The sequence below is a fragment of the Mus musculus genome, chromosome 4, assembly GCF_000001635.26.
Source record: "Mus musculus strain C57BL/6J chromosome 4, GRCm38.p6 C57BL/6J".
Lineage (NCBI taxonomy): Eukaryota > Metazoa > Chordata > Mammalia > Rodentia > Muridae > Mus > Mus musculus.
The window spans coordinates 126,878,069-126,896,699 of NC_000070.6; the positions used below are offsets into that span (position 1 = coordinate 126,878,069).

Consider the following 18,631-nt stretch of genomic DNA (forward strand, 5'->3'; position numbering starts at 1 on the left):
ATATGGTATAACAGGTACTATGTATGGCACAAGTCTTGTTTAACTAGGACTCTATGAAAGTAAACAAAAGAAGTTGGGTGCAATGGTGTGTGCTTTTAATTCCAGCATGAGAGGAAGAAGCAGGCAGATCTCTTTTGAGTTAGAGTCCAGACTTGTGTACACAGCAAATTCTGGACAGCCAGGGCTACATAGTGAAGAGAGAGAGAGAGTGAAGAGAGGCAGAGACAGACAGAGACCCAGAGAGAAAGAGTCAGACAGAGACTGACATACTGAGCAAATGTTCTCCCTGCTGCAGCACAGTCCTAGGCCATGAAAATTGTTATTGAATGTTCTCTGGAGATCTTTTGCATCTTCAAATTGGTATTCTTTACCTGCCTGCCTTTTAAATCTTCATTCTTTGTGGTATAGCCCTGTGTTGCTTCCTTCAGACTCTTTTAACTGAACCCTTCCCTATTAGATTTCTCTCTCTCCTCTGCCTCTGCCTGCCTGTCTCTGTCTCTCTCTCTGTCTCTCCTCACCCCCCCCCCTTGAGGCCAGCTTCATATATAGGAAATCCAGTTCTATATGGGAATTGGAGAAAACTGGGACGGGGTTTGTACTAAGACCAGAACTCCTGGACCTATTGCTGTATTAAAGGCACTGGGAAGATCCACTGAGGAAGTGCTGCATAACTTTCTCTTTCTCAGAACTTAGTATAAGATTATTTCAAATAACACAGAATACCATCATGCTCTTAGAAATGTTAGAATGCAGTACTGCTGTTGCTAGGTCATTAAATGAACTGGTTCAAAGAAATTGGGGGAAGGGAAGAAAATATGGACAAATTCAGGCCAAGCACGAGTTTCATGTGTTACACTAAGACTGGGAAGAAATGAAAATCTCTATTTCCAGCAGGAGAGTTACCCCGTGTGTACAGCTCCCACTGGAACACACTCATCTGTGCTATGCAGTATGAACCCCCATCACTGCTTTCATGCATGCCAACAGGCTTACACTTCCCAAAGATATGCCTGCGATTCTTCTATGTTGGCTCTGCACAAGGTAAGGGAGGATCCTGGGACCGTCCCTGTACTCGGCGTATCTGGATATCTGGTGAATAGCACATTCTACAGATTTTGTGGAAAAATGACAAGTAGAAATGACTGAACAGCTAGCTCCTGTGCCTACCAATCTGAAGACTTGGTAATCTAAAACAATATTACTAGTCTGTGTGTGTGTTCATTCACCCGCCCCCTCTATGTCTCTTTTTTTTTTTTTTTTTTTTTGAGATAGGGGTTTCTCTATGTATCCCTGGCTGCTCTACAACTTTCTGTAGACCAGGCTGTTGTTAAACTCAGAGATCCGCCTGCCTCTCTCTGCTTCCCAAGTGCTGTGATTAAAGGTGTGCGCCCCCACTGCCCAGCCACCACTCCACTTTCACTCCTACCATTTTCCACCCACATTTTGTTTTTAAGTTTGAGTCTAAGTTGTCAAGGCTAGTACTGAACTTATAAACTCAAATAATCTTAATTCCTTTGCCTCTAAACAGCTGAAAATACAGGAATTACAGATATATTGCACCTGGCTCTCTTTGTTCTCTCAATGAAGAAAGCTACACAACAGGGAAATGGTTACAGGCACGACTTCCCAATAGGAAAGCATTTACAGACCCTGTGGAGAACAAAGGTTAACACTTGATTTAGAGACTGTGAGTCATCACAGAACAGAGTACCAACCGCCTGCTCTGATCAGAACTGGTGAACTCCAAGGCCAGCAAACAGACTACTAGCAATAAAAGTCAAAACCTGATAATCACCCACTTGTAAGAGAAAATATATAGTTGGAAATCTCAAGCCCAAACCAAAAAATATAAACAAACAGCAACAAATGAAAGCTTATGCAAATTTGATTCAAGGGGGTCAAGCCGAATCCCAAGCAAACAGCAGGACTTGGCAGTGTTGTTCATGTGGCCCTGGCTTTGGAGTCATAAAGAATACAGTAGTGAAGGTTGTGACATCAATCTTCCTCTGCTGCTAAGGAGAGACACTTAGGTCAGGTGTGAGGCAGGGGGAGTCCCTTACTGGAGGACCAGAGAGGCCATTTTGTAAAGCTATGAAAGGAAAGTCAAGATTGCACTGGACAGGTCCCCAGATGTTCAAGATGCCGGAGCCATTAGAGAGCTACAGATAGGAAATGAAGTCAGCCCAGGAGAGAGAAGTGTGTCGTAGTCAACAAAACTGGAAGGGTGGAGCCATCTAAACCATTTGACATCAGACATAGAACTATAGGATTTAAAGTTTGCTGTGCTGGGTTTTGGTCTTGCTTTGGTCCAGTATTTCCTCAGTATGCCCCTATTCCTTCCTTTCAAACATTAATAAATATTCTGTATCAATGTACATTAGAAGTACATATTTGCTTTGATTTTACAGGTTACAACTGATATATTGTCTTGAGTCTCACAAGAGACTTTCAAACAATGTTGAGACTGAAAGACCATGAAGACTTTTCAAGTTGGACTGAATGCATTTTGCATTATGATATGGCTACAAGCCTATAGAGGTCAGGAAGTGGAATATGGTAGTTTGAATGAGAATGGTCCTTACAAGTTATGTATTTGAATGCTTGGTCCCTATTTGGTGGTACTAGTTGGGAAGCATTAGAGGGTGCAGCCTTGTTGGACAAGGTATGTAACTGGGGACAGGCTTTCTAAATACTCATGCCTGCCTGCCTCCATATTGTCTGCTGGGATGCTCATGGACTCTAACCCTCTAAAATGGCAAGCGCCAAATTAAACTCTCTTTTATTAAAAAACAAACAAACCAACCTCACTTCATCCATTCTGACTCTACTGGTATAAAACACAAAGTAATAAAAACAAAACACAAAAACAGTCTAGATCAGTAAATCAAATCAACAAAAAGTGGAAACTTATGGAAGTCTAAAAAAAGGTGTCATAGTACATGAGTGCTATATTTGAATTATTTGACTCTGGCTAGATACTAAAATGAAACAAACATTAAAAGGCATTATGGATCTTGAGGCTAGAGAAATGATTCAGAAGATAAGAGCGGGGACTGGAGAGATGGCTCAGAGGTTAAGAGCACTGACTGTTCTTCCAGAGGTCCTGAGTTCAAATCCTAGCAACCACATGGTGGCTCACAGCAACCTGTAATGGGATCTGATGCCCTCTTCTGGTGCGTCTGAAGACAGCTACAGTATGCTCATCATATATATATATAATAAAATCTTAAAAAAAAAAAAGGAAGATAAGAGCAATGAACGGTTGCTCTTGCAGAGGGCCTGGGTTTGCTTTTCCAGCACCTACATGGTAACTCACAGCATCTGTAACTCTAGTTCCAGGGGAATCTGACCTTCTCTTCTGACCTCTTCAGCCACCAGGCATCTGTGTTATACATATATGTAAATGCAGGCAAAACACAAATACACATAAAATATGTCTTAAAATTTTTGTAAAGCCATAGGGATCTCAATGGCGGGGAATATTTATACAGGAGCAGCAAGTCTTTTCTTGATTTTTTTTTAAAATCCAAAATATCATAAAAGCCTTACAGTTTAATATAGTTTATTATACATACACATTAGATTATTTTGAATTATTTATGTGCTTAAAAAGAAAATTAATTATACATGCTGTATAAACTCGGTATCAGTTGTAAACACAGTAACATCTTTACAACTGAGGATATGAAATTAATTACTCTTAAGACTCTAAATCTTACATTTTAAAACTCAATTCAGCACCCTTCCTCTTTCTGGGAGCCTTGACCTCATTGTGCAGCTAAAAATCACCCTGAACTCTTAATTCTCTTTTCTTTGCAGTGCCAAGACTAGCAAACCTAGCCACATCTGGTCAGTTTACAAACTTAAATCAACAATATTACTAGGGGCTGGAGAGATGGCTCAGTGGTTAAGAGCACTGATTGCTCTGCCAGAGGACCCAGGTTTTCGTCTCAGCACCCACATGACGGTTTATAACTGCCTGTAGCTCCATTTCTAGGGGATCCAATGCCCTCTTCTGGCTTCTGCATGCACCAGGCATGCACATATTCCACATATACACATATAGGCAAAATATTCACACACATTAAAAATTTAAACTCCAATACTATACGTAACTTACAGCAGAGAGATATTAGCAACTTTTACCTTTACAGCCTTGCTCTGAGGATTCTTGAGAGAGGGCATGGTCTTGAGCACTTCCTAAGGAGTCAGAACACGGACTAGCAGAGGCAAGTTCACCTCCTAACGAGACAGGTAAATAACAGTAATCAAGTGGGACTGTATAAAACCAAGCTCTAATCATCTTTGAATATATTTATGACTTTATTTCTAATTCTTAGATCCACACATCAAAATACAATGTCTACTTACCCCCGCACTTCAGATCTCCTTGTTCATCCTTGGCATTTTTCCACTGAACCCAGTTCTTCCAGGCATTTACCCCATACATATACTTCAGTGTCATTCCAGACACTGAGCACCCTTGCAAGGCTCCTTGAATAAGACTTCTGGGTTCCACAGGTACCACAGACTTCTTCCTCCCCTGTGAGAATTCCAAAAAATTCAACCTATTAAACTTACTTTGCAATTTTAAAAGTCTAAGTTCTCAGAGATGAAAAGAAAATAATCCTATTGAGTAAAAATAAAATTTACTTTCATATCATAAAGATTCAGAATTCAGGGCTGAAATGGTTTTTTAGGTGTAGCGCTGCACACCTGTCCCAGTGTTTGGGAAGTGGAGGTAGGACGGTGAGGAAGTACAAGGTCATTCTTAGTTCCACACAAAGTCCAGATGATAGAGGACCCTTTCTCAGAACTCCAAGAAAGCATTTAATCTAATTTATATGAAAAGAAATTGCTACAGTTCCTACCAACATTTAAGAAACTGAGATATAATCATTGTCATGTGTTCTGTTATCAGTTCACTTGAATAGGTTATATTCCAAGCTATAAAACAGGCCTCCATAAATCATTCACACAAGAAACAGACTTAAAGCCAATACTGGAAGACTGTCAAGAAAAATCTTCCCAAATCATAAATAGCATACCTATAAATAATGTATAGATCAAGGAAGAAATTACAGCTATAATTAGATGTTATAATTTTAAGTGAAAATCATAAAACCCTGTGAGGATATAACACAGATGCAGACGTTCAAAGTACTGACAAACTTTTGAAAAAGTGAAAGAGCTCTGTCGTGCAACTCAGGCAGAACATGTGCCTAGCATGAGTGCAACTCAGGGTACTAGCTCCAGTAAAGTAGAAAAGGAGGGAGGGAGGGGAGGAGGGAGGGAGAGGATGAGAGGACGGGAACTAAAATTAAAAGCCAAAGTGAGATCCACAATCTAAACATCTTAAAATGCTAGAGACTGGCCATGGCGCATGCCTGTAACCTCAGCACTGGAAAGGAAGAGGCAGGTAAATTCCTGCAATTTTGAAGCCATCCTGATCTACTTAGCCAGGTGAAGTCAGCCATGGCTACACAGTGTTACTCTGTCTCCAAAAGGCCAAAAGCAAAGGAGTAAGATGAAGAGAAAGGAGCTGAGGTAGGCCCACACCACATCATAAGTCTAAGTGTTGTTAACAATCTGTGAGTGAGGAAAGGCTGCTCCTGTAGGCAATTCTAATGAAACTCATCAGGTCACTAAGAAAACAAACAGAAAAGATATGAAAAGAGAGAAGTTAGCTGAAAAGAGGAAGAGAACTATTGGGATGAGGACCAGAAAGGTTACTGGATGTTGTCTGTGTGTGTGTGTGTGTGTGTGTGTGTGTGTGTGCGCGTGCATGTGCATGCGTGAATGTCATCTAAATACACCACGTGCTTATATGAAAATATTGTGATGAAATCCACCGTTATATATAATTAATTTATACTAACAAAAACATTAAACAAGGAAATAAAAATGGGATAAAACAATGTGGTAAAAAAAAAACACAGATAAAATAGAAGTTGGCCCTTTTAAAATATGTAATTTTAATAATGATAATTCTTCAGCTAAAATAACTAAGAAAAAAATTAAGAATTTAAAATACCAAGAACACTGTCACTGTAGAGATAAAAAGGAACATCATTTATGACATCATTGCTGATTCTAATTTGTGAATTGATGCTTAAAATCTAAATAGAATCCTGGTAACTGGATTAATGGCTCAGCAGTTAAAAGCACTGGCTGCTCTTCCAAAGGACACAGCTGCAATTGCCAGTACCTACACCGCAAATCACAACCACCTGTAACATCAGTTTCAAAGAACCCAATGCCCTTTTCTGGAATTTCTGAGTACCAAGCACACATGCAGTACAAATATCAACACATATAATAAAATAACATAAATTAAAAACAAATTTATATAGAACACTTATATCAATAATTTGGTAAGTTATAGAAAAAAGTCTCAATACAGTGATGTACATGACTAGTACATGACTCAGAAGAATCTCAAATAAAAGTTTGGTTATTCGACAGCGAGAATTTAATGGCGGCCTGGGCAACTAATTGACAATCTTTCTCAAAACAAAGACAATTAAAAGGGCTAGGTGTATAGCTCAAGTGATAAAGCACTTGCTTCGTGTGCATCCCTGAGTTCAACGTCAAGGGATGCATGTATATATACATTGTTAAAAGATACAAAGTTAAAAATCTTATCATAGAAAAGATCAGAAGCATGCCTTTAATCCCAGCACTTGGGAGGCAGAGGCAGGCATGGTCTGCCTCTGAGTTCGAGGCCAGCCTGGTCTACAAAGTGAGTTCCAGGACAGCTAGGGCTATACAGAGAAACCCTGTCTCGAAAAACAAAACAAAACAAAAAGAAAAGAAAAGAAAAAAGAAAAGATCAGATAACCTATATCCAAAGACACCATCAGGTTTATAATTTAAAACCTTCTCACAAGGCAAGGTGTGGTGGCACATGTCCCAACATTTGAGGAGGCAGAGACAATAAAGAATTTAAAACCCTAACAAACCATTTGTCAAACTTAATCCAGCATTATATAAAAAAATATACATTAGGAAAAAGTAAGTCATTTAAAGAAAAATCAATGTATTTCACCAGTTTATATAGACTATAAAACAAACCAACAACAAAAACCAGATACTTTATCACTAGATACGAAAGTTCACCCAATAAAGTCCATTATCTAACCAGGGTCAAAATTTGAAGAAAAATCAGAAGAAAGCCTACAAGGGACAATAAATATCACGTTGCAGGTCACCCAGGTATATATTACATACTGGCACACAAAGTAAGTAAATAAACTGGGGAGATAGTACCTTAATAGACTAAATAGCACAATTACTAAAGATGTCAATTCTATGATTTATATGGATCTAGGATAACTCTGAGACTCAACTGTAAAGCTACAATTTTTAAAACTGGTATTAGAGGCTAGAGAGATAGCTCAGTGGTTAAGAGCAAGTAGTGCTCTGCAAAGACCTATACCACCGAGCTCACAGTCACATGTAACGCCAGCTCCAGAGAGATCTAATATTTCTAGCTTCCTCAGAAAATTGCACACAAATGCATAGACATAGACAAAAATAATTTTAAAAAATAAAAATCTTTTTAAAAAAAGAAACATGCTAATGGTATAAAAATATTTTTTAAAAAGACTCAATATAACAGAATGGAGACTTCAAAACTGGACTTATATGATTAGCATTCTTTTAAAGAGAAGTGACGCTGGAGTTTGATGAGGTAAAACCAATGTTATCTATATGTGATTCCACAGCAACTGGATGGCCATGTGGGAAGAATTCAGCCTTGACATTCACTTGAACTCATGCAGAAAATTTAAGTCAAAATAGACCAGAAAAATCAAAGATAAAGCCATAATATTTGTAAAATAAAACATAAGAGATTACTTTAGACACCACTTGTGAGGTAATGACTTTTGGAAAGAATATTTTAAAGCATGAATTATCAAAGAATCAAAACTAGAAAAGCAGAATTTCTCAAAATTAAAATGAGGTATTTTGGGGCTGGAGAGATGGCTTAGCAGTTAGGAGCACTGCCTGCTCTTCCAGAGATCCTGCATTCAATTCCCAGCAACCACATGGTGGCTCACAGATATCTGTAATGAGAGCTCACGCCCTCTTCTGGTGAGTCTGAAGACAGTGATAGTGTACTCATATAAATAAGTAAATTTTTTTTTTTAAATGTATGAGCCTTGGGTTCAACTTCAAACTCTGCACTAAAATCAATGAAGGAATGAAGGAATGAGTCACATGAGAAAATTCCTGAATGAATAAAGAAATTATTCCCATATTAAAAAATATACTGGTTTATCATTGAGATTACACAAGTAATGTCAACTTTTAGAAAGCAGAAGCAGAAATACTGTTGATTTCCAGGGCAACCTCCCAACAAAAGACACAATAAAATAATATCCCATTTTTAAACAACACACAAACAAAACCAACAAATACAAAAAAACAAAAGAGTACCAGTCACTAACAACCACCCCCCAGTCACCATGCATTCCATAAAGGATGTGCTCAAAGACTAAGATATCCTGCCAAACATGGCTCTCAAAGATGCCTATAAAAACATGTTCACTAACCTTTTATCACCAGGAGCAAAACAAACAATCGCACAATCTACTAGACAGGCTAGTGTTAGCAAAAATCATGGTGCTTATGGACTACATTACACTGCTTGTGGGAATGTAAAACAGAACATGCAAACAGTGTGGTAGCTTTTATAATGTTAAATATATACTTAGCATAAAACCTAGTAATTTTATTTCTAAATATTATTCCTCAAGAAAAATGAAAGCATATGTTCATGTGAAAATTTACACTAGAGCAATCCTAACGACTGTCTAGATAGTCCAAAATTTGCATTACTTCTTAGGCAGTGACGAAATTTTGTCTGTTTTTACACTGCATGCTGCTCAGAAACCAAGAGGATGGATGAACCTCAAAGGCCTCTGCTGTCAGAAAAGCTAAACTAGGAAGACAATACTGTATGATACTACTTACCTGCAATTTCAGTAAAGGAAAAACAGTACCATTTTCCATCAACTGATATAACAGACTGGCTGCTGTCAACATCTGGAGATAAGGCTGATTACAAAAGACTAAGAAATGCTCATGCAAGTCAATGGCTCATGGTGAGCACTTATGAGCTTAAATACAACTAAAACTCAATTCTAAAAATTTAAGGCTATTTTGTTTTGTTTTGTTTTGTTTTGTTCGAGACAGGGTTTCTCTGTGTAGCCCTGGCTGTCCTGGAACTCACTTTGTAGACTAGGCTGGCCTCGAACTCAGAAATCCGCCTGCCTCTGCCTCCCGAGTGCTGGGATTAAAGGCGTGCGCCACCACCGCCCGGTTTAAGGCTATCTTTAAAAGGTTATTTTTTTACACTTAAGAGGCACAAGTGATGGATGATAAGGAAGCACGGTCTTGCAGACACAGGAGGACTAGCATGAGCTCACAGACTATAACACCCTCCACAATACCTGTATAGGTTCAAGGCAGATGGGGGTCCCAGCCCTGAGATGGAGAAGTATACCCAGCGTCCCATCACTAATTAAGAAGGTATTCTGCAATTGAAACCCATTGGCAAAGAAAAAAATCAGTTTTCTCCATTGGAGTCTCCCTCGGTGTCAACCACACTTCAGGACAGGCTGTATGCTCAGGCATTTGGCCAGCATAAAACAGACTCAATAGTGTTTTTGTAGACATTTTAAAATTTTTGCTGTGTTTATTTTTGGTCTTTTGCTTGTTTATTTTAATTTTCCTTCTGTTGTTTTGTTTGTGAATGTGCATTCTGTTGTATTGTTGGGAGTTGGGGAGGATTCTAGAAGGGGAAACTATACCATGTGAAAATGGGGCTCGGGGCTGGAGAGATGGCTCGGTGGTTAAGAGCACTGACTGGCTCTTCCGAAAGTCCCGAGTTCAAATCCCATCAACCACATGGTGGCTCACGACCATCCATAATGAGATCTGATGCCCTCTTCTGGGGTGTCTGAAGACAGCTACAGCGTACTTACATATAAAAATAAATAAATAAATCTTTTTAAAAAAATGGGGCTCAATAAAAAGGATGAACTAGTCTATTTTCTCTGTGTGTGTTCAGGGTTATTGGTAACTGGAGAGGAAGACGGACTGTACTTGGGTTGGGCAGCAAGTGCCTTAACTCACTGAGTCACCTCACTGGCTCTTCCCTCCTTTATTTTTTGGAAAACCTTTTTAACATGAAAAACTGCATATATGAATATAATTAGTAATCTTATCACATAAAAGTTAACTTTTTATTAGAACTTCCAAATTAGCCAAATCTAGACTTTAAACAGAAAATTTAGATTTTGTCTATTTTATTTTGAGACAGGGTTTCTCTGTGTAACCTTGGCTGTCTTGAAACTGGATTTGCAAACCAGGTTAGCCTTAAACTCAGAGATCCTCTTGCCTCTGCCTCCCAAGTGTTGGGACTAAAAACTTTGGATTACTTTTAATAATATGTATGTGTGGCTAAGTTCAGGTTTGTGATGGTGTCCCTAGAATCCAGAAAAGTGTGTTGAATCTCCTGGGGTAGTAGGTTCTCTGCAAGAACAAAAGGAGCTCTTATCTGTTGAGTCATTTCTGTAGTCTCTGGATTATTAATTTACCTTGAATTTATTTACTTTTTATTATGTGTATGTGCATGCACACATATGCAGGTGGACAACTACCGGCCTGTATATACTAGGGTCTAAACGTGTCTCTTCTTTTACTATGAGTCCTCAGGCTGTGAAGCTTGGGAACAAGCACCTTCACCCTCTAAAACCATCTCATGGGCCCATTAAAGATTATAAAAAGTGCCCCCGCAATTTTTTTTTAATGTTTATGGGTATTCTGCCTGCATGTATGTTTATGCAATGCCTGTAGAGAGCAGAAGATGACACCCAGAAGCTCTGGGAACTGGAGCAGCAGGCAGTTGTGAGCTGTCTGTCTGTCATGTAGGTGCTGGTTATCAAACCTTGGTTTTCTGTAAGAGCAACAAGTACTCTTTAACCCTGATCTCTCTCAGGGCTATAAAAAGATTGTTAAAGTAGTAAGTCAAAGTCTGTAAGTTTAAATACCAAAGGAAACGTCCTGATTAGAAATAAATATGTAATAAATGGTATTGTTGGTTTTCTTTTTTGCACACTAAGAAACAAAAGCAAAAAACCTTAAAAACTAAAACACTTAAAAAATAATGAATGAGCCGGGCGTGGTGGCGCACGCCTTTAATCCCAGCACTTGGGAGGCAGAGGCAGGAGGATTTCTGAGTTCGAGGCCAGCCTGGTCTACAGAGTGAGTTCCAGGACAGCCAGGGCTATACAGAGAAAACCCTGTCCCGAAAAAACAAAAAAAAAAAAAAAGAATGAAAATACTTAATTTGGGCTCCTACAAAGCTTTTAATCAGAAAACTAATAAATACTGCTAAACAAAAGAACACAAACTGTAAACTTAAGCTTCCGCTTACTCGCCGTCTGGGCTGGGGGAATCCATCTCTGTGTCTTCGTCTTGTTCGAGAACGTGCCTGGATCCCCTGTCCTTTATTAAGTGGGTCAAAAGATTCTGAAAAAAGCAGCAGAAAGCCCAGTGTGAGGTATGTAACACACAGACTTAAGAGAGCTCATAAGACTAGTATCAGTAATCATCAGTCCAGTCTCCGTGATAAAGACCTCCGCTTATATAGTTAAGATGCACAACGGATTTTAACACATGAATGAAACGGCAGTTAGCAAGGAAACCATCCGTAAATAGTTACTGTTGAAAAGGTCATTAAAAATTGCAAACAATAAAATTAACCACTTACAAGAACCTTGCAACAGATATTCACATTTATAAAGGCAGAAGACTCCCGAACACTTCACACCGTTTAACCCTGCAAACTTGGAGCTCTCCCAATCTTCTGACTTCAGCCGTCTATGACGACCTTCAGCCGTCTATGAGGTACAAACCTGATGGGAAGTCTGCCTCCAGATCCTGCTCTGTTTCCCCTTTTGAAAACGGTTTCAGTTCTGAATCAGCATCTTGCACAGCATTCGACTTTAATGCGTAATGATTCAGCTCTTCTTCCCAGCTGTGTGGAGTTGATACTGCTTCTGACTCAAGATCACCACTATATGTACTTCCTTGGTCTGAAAGTGAAGAAACCAAACATGCTCTCCTGACATATTTAGAAACTCTCCTGAACTCCTACATCCTAAAAACCAAAATATGGTTAAAAGATAATTATTAGGACACAACTAGTAAAGTAACTATGGTTGGAGAGAGAACTTCATCAGTAGAGTATTTCCTATGTAAGCAAGAGGACCTGAGACTGAGCCCCACAACCTACTTCTAAAAAGAAAAACAGAGAGGCATGATGTCAGGATGTAATCCCAGCACCTAAAACAGGTGAGTTCCTGAAGCTTGCTGGACAGCCAGACTAGCCTACTTGGCTACTTGGCTAATTCCAGGCCAGTGAAAAAAAAAAGTCTTTTTGTTTTTTTCAAGCAGATGGTGCCTGAGGAAAGATACCCAAAGATGCCTTCTAACCTTAATATATATTGATCACATACATGTATAAACTACATTTACCTGTGCAGTTTTCTGACCCAGATGCTTCTGTGAGGAAGTAACACACACACGCACGCACACACACACGCACACACACGCAAGCACACACACATTGCACACACACACACACACACACACACACACACACACACGCGCGAAACAAAGAATCAAGTAACTTCTTTAACGGCTTCACAGAATTAGATTCATATTCTTAGTAAACACTACAATGCATTATCTCAAATATTAAAATATTTGAGATATTTATTATTTGCATTACAAATTGGCATGACAGTCAATTCATGTCCCTCACAAACTAGGTAAAATTATAAACTACTAAGCCCAAGGATAGTCTTCTGAGTTCCTATTGTTAGCAGAGAATAGTATTTCTAAAAACTAAAATATATTAATAACTACAAACCTTTTTCAAATATCTTGGTGTCTAGAAACAGTTCTTGTTCAGAAGTTTGAGATTCTAAAGAAAAAAAGCAAACAAAACAAATCTCACATGAAATGACTTCTCTACTCAATAGAGGGGACTAGGTAAGCAGACTTCTCTACACAAGGCCTGCTTCATCAATATATTGAAACACTGTAATAAAAGCAGCTGGCTCATTCACATCGCCAGCAGAGCTCACACTTCTGGACATCATAAGAAGCCACAGGAAGAAGGGCTTTACTTTTCATGCTGTGTTGGTTTTTCATCGGAAATCCTTTCATATTGTTACACATCCATGCAAAAATGACAAACTGTTCCACTCAAATACGCCTTTTCTACTTGCCCCCGAAGGCCAACAGACTTAGAACAGATGTAATCGATACATGAGCATGAAGCCCACAGAGCTTCATGAAGTTGATGAAAACAAAATTCAATGATAAATGAGATATTTGAAATGAAATTCAGAAACTCAACATAGAAAAGGATGTTTTCTCAGCTTATTTAAGAAAAGCTTTTGTTCTTAGCTTTTGTTTTTTCATGAAATCAAAGAAAAATTAGTCCCAAGTCCTTTTTCTCCTTCCCATATGTCTTAACCATTTCATTTTAGTAGGTAAATTACTTATAGTAATTGCAAGTGTTTGTCTTGAAGCTAGCTTATTTTCTAAAGCTTTTCTGACTCAATGATGTACAAAGGCAAAGTTCTCCATCTGTAAGTGAAGAACCCAATGAATGTTAAATAGTAATGTGACAGAAAAGTCACCCTATCCCCTGTTGGATACTAACTAGTTTTTGGCATTATATTACCAAAACATTACAGCTCAGACTGACTACATAAATCTCACCCACTCAAGTGTTAAAATAATGGGTATTTACTACCACACCTAGCTACAAAAGGCCAATTTAAAATAAGGTGTTTTTTGTTTTTTTTAAATCATGAATTATCTCAACGTTTAAATTAAATATACTATTAGAAGTTAAAAATGGTCAAGCATAGAGATAACACTCATATTCTAAGACATTCATTAGCAAATGAGTTAGAACTATAAGATAATACATTAAAGAGAAAGTACATAAGAAATACTGATAATAAGATGACACTATGTACAAACTACAAACCTGTTGGTCAGTTAAGAGCACATTATGTTCTTGCAGATGATGTGAGGCTAGGAATTGATCCTAGCATCCAAACTAGGTAGCTCGCAAATACCTGTAACTCCACTTCCAGGGGATGCTCCTGACCTCCCCAGGCATTGGACTTAAGTGCTGCACAAACTAACACATAAGGCACAAAAATACACACTTGCACTTAATTAAAACCAACACAAATCTTAAAAGACCCATACATGATGGCAACGGAACAGCAAAGTTCACAATGTTTCTTGATATGCAATAATGGTGAACATTTTTTTCTATTACTTATTATGCAAAATCAAACCCCACCAGCTAGCTGGACATGCTGGTCCATGATGATAATCATAGCAATGATTGGGGGAGCGGGAATTAGAAGGATCAGCAGTTCAAGGCCAGTGTGGGCCACATGAGATACTACTTCTAAAAACAAATAAAACCCTTGAAACCTCACTAATTGTTAAAAATCTACTACTGACTGAAAAAATTGGTATTGGGCTCAAAAAACACAAAGAACATTCTTAGTTCATTCATGATATAAGAAAGCAATTTTGTGCTTCACATTTCAACAACTATATTTCTTCTACTTCTTCCTGTAATCACAAATTAAGAAGGTACAATCAAGGTTAGAAAGCGTCCTGGAATATAGATCAGTAAAGTTCTGTTTAATTATGTGTTTGGGGGCCAAATTTTGCTTTTATCATTTCCTAGCTATATAACCAGTACAAAACTAACATTTAATTTCAACATGAGAAATATAAGGTAACCAATACTCCCTTCACAGGCTGGTTATGAAGACTAAATGCAGGAAAACACACAATATACTAACTAGGACTTTGTCTAGACTGTGAGAAATACACATGAATAAACACCATCCATTATCAACATCCTTATTCCAAACTAACAGAATCAGACTTCTCTATAGGTAACTGAGACAACAGGTCTTCTGACCCATGCTTCTATTTAGCCAACATCAGTACGCAATTGATTATATATTAAGGATTCTTGTGCATGGAACATAGGTTTGAACGTAATGATAAAATACAAAAATAATATGAAACTTAATGTTACTTCTGATACAGATATAGAATTGTAAGTGAGCTCAAAATAAATTATTTTAAAGATTGCACGAACCTCCCTGGGATAAAGTTTTCTCCTTCTCTTCATCTTCTGCAATCATTTCTGCCATCTCAAGGAGATCTGCTTCAAACGGATGTGTGGCAAGTTTCTCTTTAATGTCTTCAATGCCCTCAGTTGCTTTCTCATCATTATCCATAGAGGATGGAATAAACATGGGAACAGGCATCTGAAAAAACAAAGACCGAAGGTTTCTTAGGTTTCGTGTGTGTGTGTGTGTGTGTGTGTGTATGTGGCCAGAGGTCCACAGCAGGTATCTTCTTCAGTTATTCACTATCTTATTTTTATGAGACAAGGTCTGCCACTGAACACAGATACAGCACACTGGCTAGACTGGCTGGTCAGCAAGTTCCAGGAATCTTCCTGTCTCTGACTTTCAAACACCGTGAGTGTAGGTGTGTGCATAGGGGCTATGCCTGGCTTTTACATCAATGCTGGACACTGAACTCAGTTGGATGTTTGCACAGCAAGTACTATGCTGGGTATGCACTCTCCCCGGCCTGAAGGTTTCTTATACAATAGATTTCTTGTCAAAATCTGTGTAATGATGTAAGCACTAAAATAATGGGGGAGGAAGAAGATATTCTCATTGATAAGAATTATGAGTCTTGGTAGTTCATTTTTATTAGACTAGAATGACTAAAATAAAAATCTAAGTCAGGTGGTGGTGGTACACATCTTTAATACCAGCACATGAAAAGCAGAGACAGGTGGACCTCTCTGAGTTCAAGGCCAACCTGGTCTACAGAGAAGAGTTCTAGGACAGCCAGGGATACACAAAGAAACCCAGTCTCAAAAAACAAACAAACAAGCAAGCAAGCAAACAATCTAGTAAGCAAGTTATACATGGTAGCACACGCCTTAAAATCAGCAGATGGAAGGAAGAGGCAGATGGACCTCTGGGAGTTTGAAGCCAGTCTGGTCTATAGAGTACATGTTACATCTGCAACCAGCCAGAGCTACCTAGTAACACTGTCTGAAAACCTAAAATAATTATAAACAAAACAAAAAATACAAAACAACAACTACTAAGGACTTTTCTAGACACTTAACAAAGTGCTTCTAAAAGCCTTAAAAAGAATAATCCTACGACATAAAAATCAGTTTCATTTCAAAACTCTCAATATATTTAAAGAAAGTAAGATATAATGACAGGAATCTTCTTTTACCTTTGCTACAGTTCAGGACTCTTAATTTTTGTTTTGCCATTATTATTAGTAGAAGTAGTATTACTATTATTAGTAGTGGTTATTATATGTTAATATGTAATAGATATATTTGCCATAATCAAAGGACAATGTAAGGAGTTATTCTACCTTTATGTAGGTTCTAGGGATTGAATTCAGATTATCAGGCTAGCCATCTTGCTGGCCCAGAATTCAGAATTATATATATACAGTTTTGATTTTTCTTTTCCATTTGAGTGATGCCAAAACTAACTTTTTCTTTTTTCCTTAGTTGCTTTCAGACTTACTTTATGTATATGAATGTTTTCCCTACATGTATGTCTGTGTACCACAGAGGTCAGAGGAAGGCACAGATCTCCTGGAAGTGGAGTTACAAATAGGTGAGTGTGTTACAAATATGGGTGCTGTGACTCAAAGCCAGGTCCTCTGACTCTCCAGCCCTTGTTTTTGTTATGTTGAGGCAGAGTCTCAATGCAGCCAAGACTGGCCTGGAGCACACTATGTAGCCCAACCTGACCTTCAACTGGCCGAAATCCTCCTTCCTCAGCCTCTCAAGTACTGAGATTACAGGTGTGAGACACCATGCTACATTATAACACTCTTTCAGAAGATAAGGTATGAGAGTAAAGGACAATGTCTACATTCTCTGAAATAAGTAACAAAGGCAATATAACAGCAGCCAACCAAAATCAGGTATATTTTACCAAGAAGTATGACATTTTATTACACAGCTGTAAAATTTTAAGTGAGGAAAATGCAAGCTAAATTAGATCTTATCTCTCAATGATTACTCACAGGAACTGGAATCCCAAAGGGGACAGGAGTATACTGGGTGTAAAGATGAAGAGGTATGGGAACAAACACTGGCACAGGGACTGGTACCACCATAACCTGGGGCTCACTTGGAGTGTCTAATGAAAAAAGCACACACAGATAAAAGTGGGTTAGAAACCATGTAGAATAATTCCATCTTAAAGAGGAGAATCTGTGCCAAGCAGTGGTGATACATCTTTAATCCCAGCACGTGGGAAGCAGAGGCAAAGGGATCTCCAGGTTTGAGGCAAGTCTAGTCTACAAAGTGATTTCAGGACTGACAGGGCTACACAAAGAAACCCTGTACCAAAAAAAAAAAAAAAAAAAAAAAAGGGAGGAAAAAGAAAAAAAAACTTCAAAATGAATCAGAGATTTTAATGCAAGACAAGCAAAATAACTAAAGTATTGTAGATAATAAAAAAAATTATTCAGTATACTATTCTGAGAAAAGGGTTTTATTTTAAAGGTATGACCCCAACAACAAAAACAACAAAATATAACTGGCCAGAGAAACTAAACCAAATTCAAAATGTTATATACAGAAGCAATCCGGGAACTAAGAGAAAAGTTACAGAATGGCAAAATATATTTGCAATCTATACATTTGACAAGGGATTCAAACAAGTAAACAGCAAAAAAAACAACCTAATTTATAAGTGGTCAACATGGTGTTGCTCATGGATGGAGAACCTTTAAGAAAACTTTAGGTCAAGGGGGTGAGAGACCATACTCTCATAAGGAAGTAGAAGTAGTATAGGGTATGAGTTCATCTGTTCTTGGTATAGAAGGAATCAATTGCTTGTTCCCCAAAATATTCACATCTATGTTACCCACACCACAGGGTAACAAGAGCCAAGAAATTGCATCCCCAAACATTGTGTGATAACTCCAAAATTAGGTGCTAAATAAACCATTTCTGCTTAAATTACCTGCCTTGGGCATTTCATTATAATGACAAACAGTGACTGTGCCAATAAAAAAATATTCAGTGTTAATAATGATCACCAGAGAAATGGTCAAAATTATAATGACAGGGCTAGATAGACAGCTCAGCAGATAAGTACACTTGCTGCTCCTACAACAGACCTGGGTTTAGTTCCCAGCACCTATATCAGGGGCTCATAACTACCTGCAACTTGAGTTCCAGAGAACTCAATGCCTTCTTCTGGCTTCTGTTGGCACTTGCATGTCCCTGGTGCACACATAGGTAAGAAGGCACACAAATACATAAATAAAAATAAATTAAAAAAAATTAAAATAAAGTATCTCGTATCTTTGAGAATGATTACTATCAAAAAAGAAGGTAAAAAAAAATCTTGATAAGCACAGAGAAAGGGGGACTCTCAACACTCCCGGTGGGCACCGTGAATTAGTTTAGCCATTGTGGAAAATAATAAGGTAC

At 38.2% G+C, this 18,631-nt stretch overlaps 1 protein-coding gene across 5 annotated transcripts in view; it reads right to left on the reverse strand.

The window, feature by feature from the left end:
* Window positions 1-18,631, reverse strand: part of Zmym4 (zinc finger, MYM-type 4) — a 107,559-nt gene that overhangs the window by 16,250 nt on the left and 72,678 nt on the right. For all 5 annotated transcript variants that reach the window (NM_001357201.2, NM_001379530.1, NM_001114399.2 and 2 more), the window contains 7 exons: window positions 17,212-17,327; window positions 15,227-15,398; window positions 12,947-13,000; window positions 11,928-12,107; window positions 11,447-11,541; window positions 4,372-4,543; window positions 4,147-4,242 (listed from right to left, as the gene is read on the reverse strand). In NM_001357201.2, coding sequence (NP_001344130.1) covers window positions 4,147-4,242; window positions 4,372-4,543; window positions 11,447-11,541; window positions 11,928-12,107; window positions 12,947-13,000; window positions 15,227-15,398; window positions 17,212-17,327 — 885 coding nt within the window. The remainder of the gene's footprint in view (window positions 1-4,146; window positions 4,243-4,371; window positions 4,544-11,446; window positions 11,542-11,927; window positions 12,108-12,946; window positions 13,001-15,226; window positions 15,399-17,211; window positions 17,328-18,631) is intronic.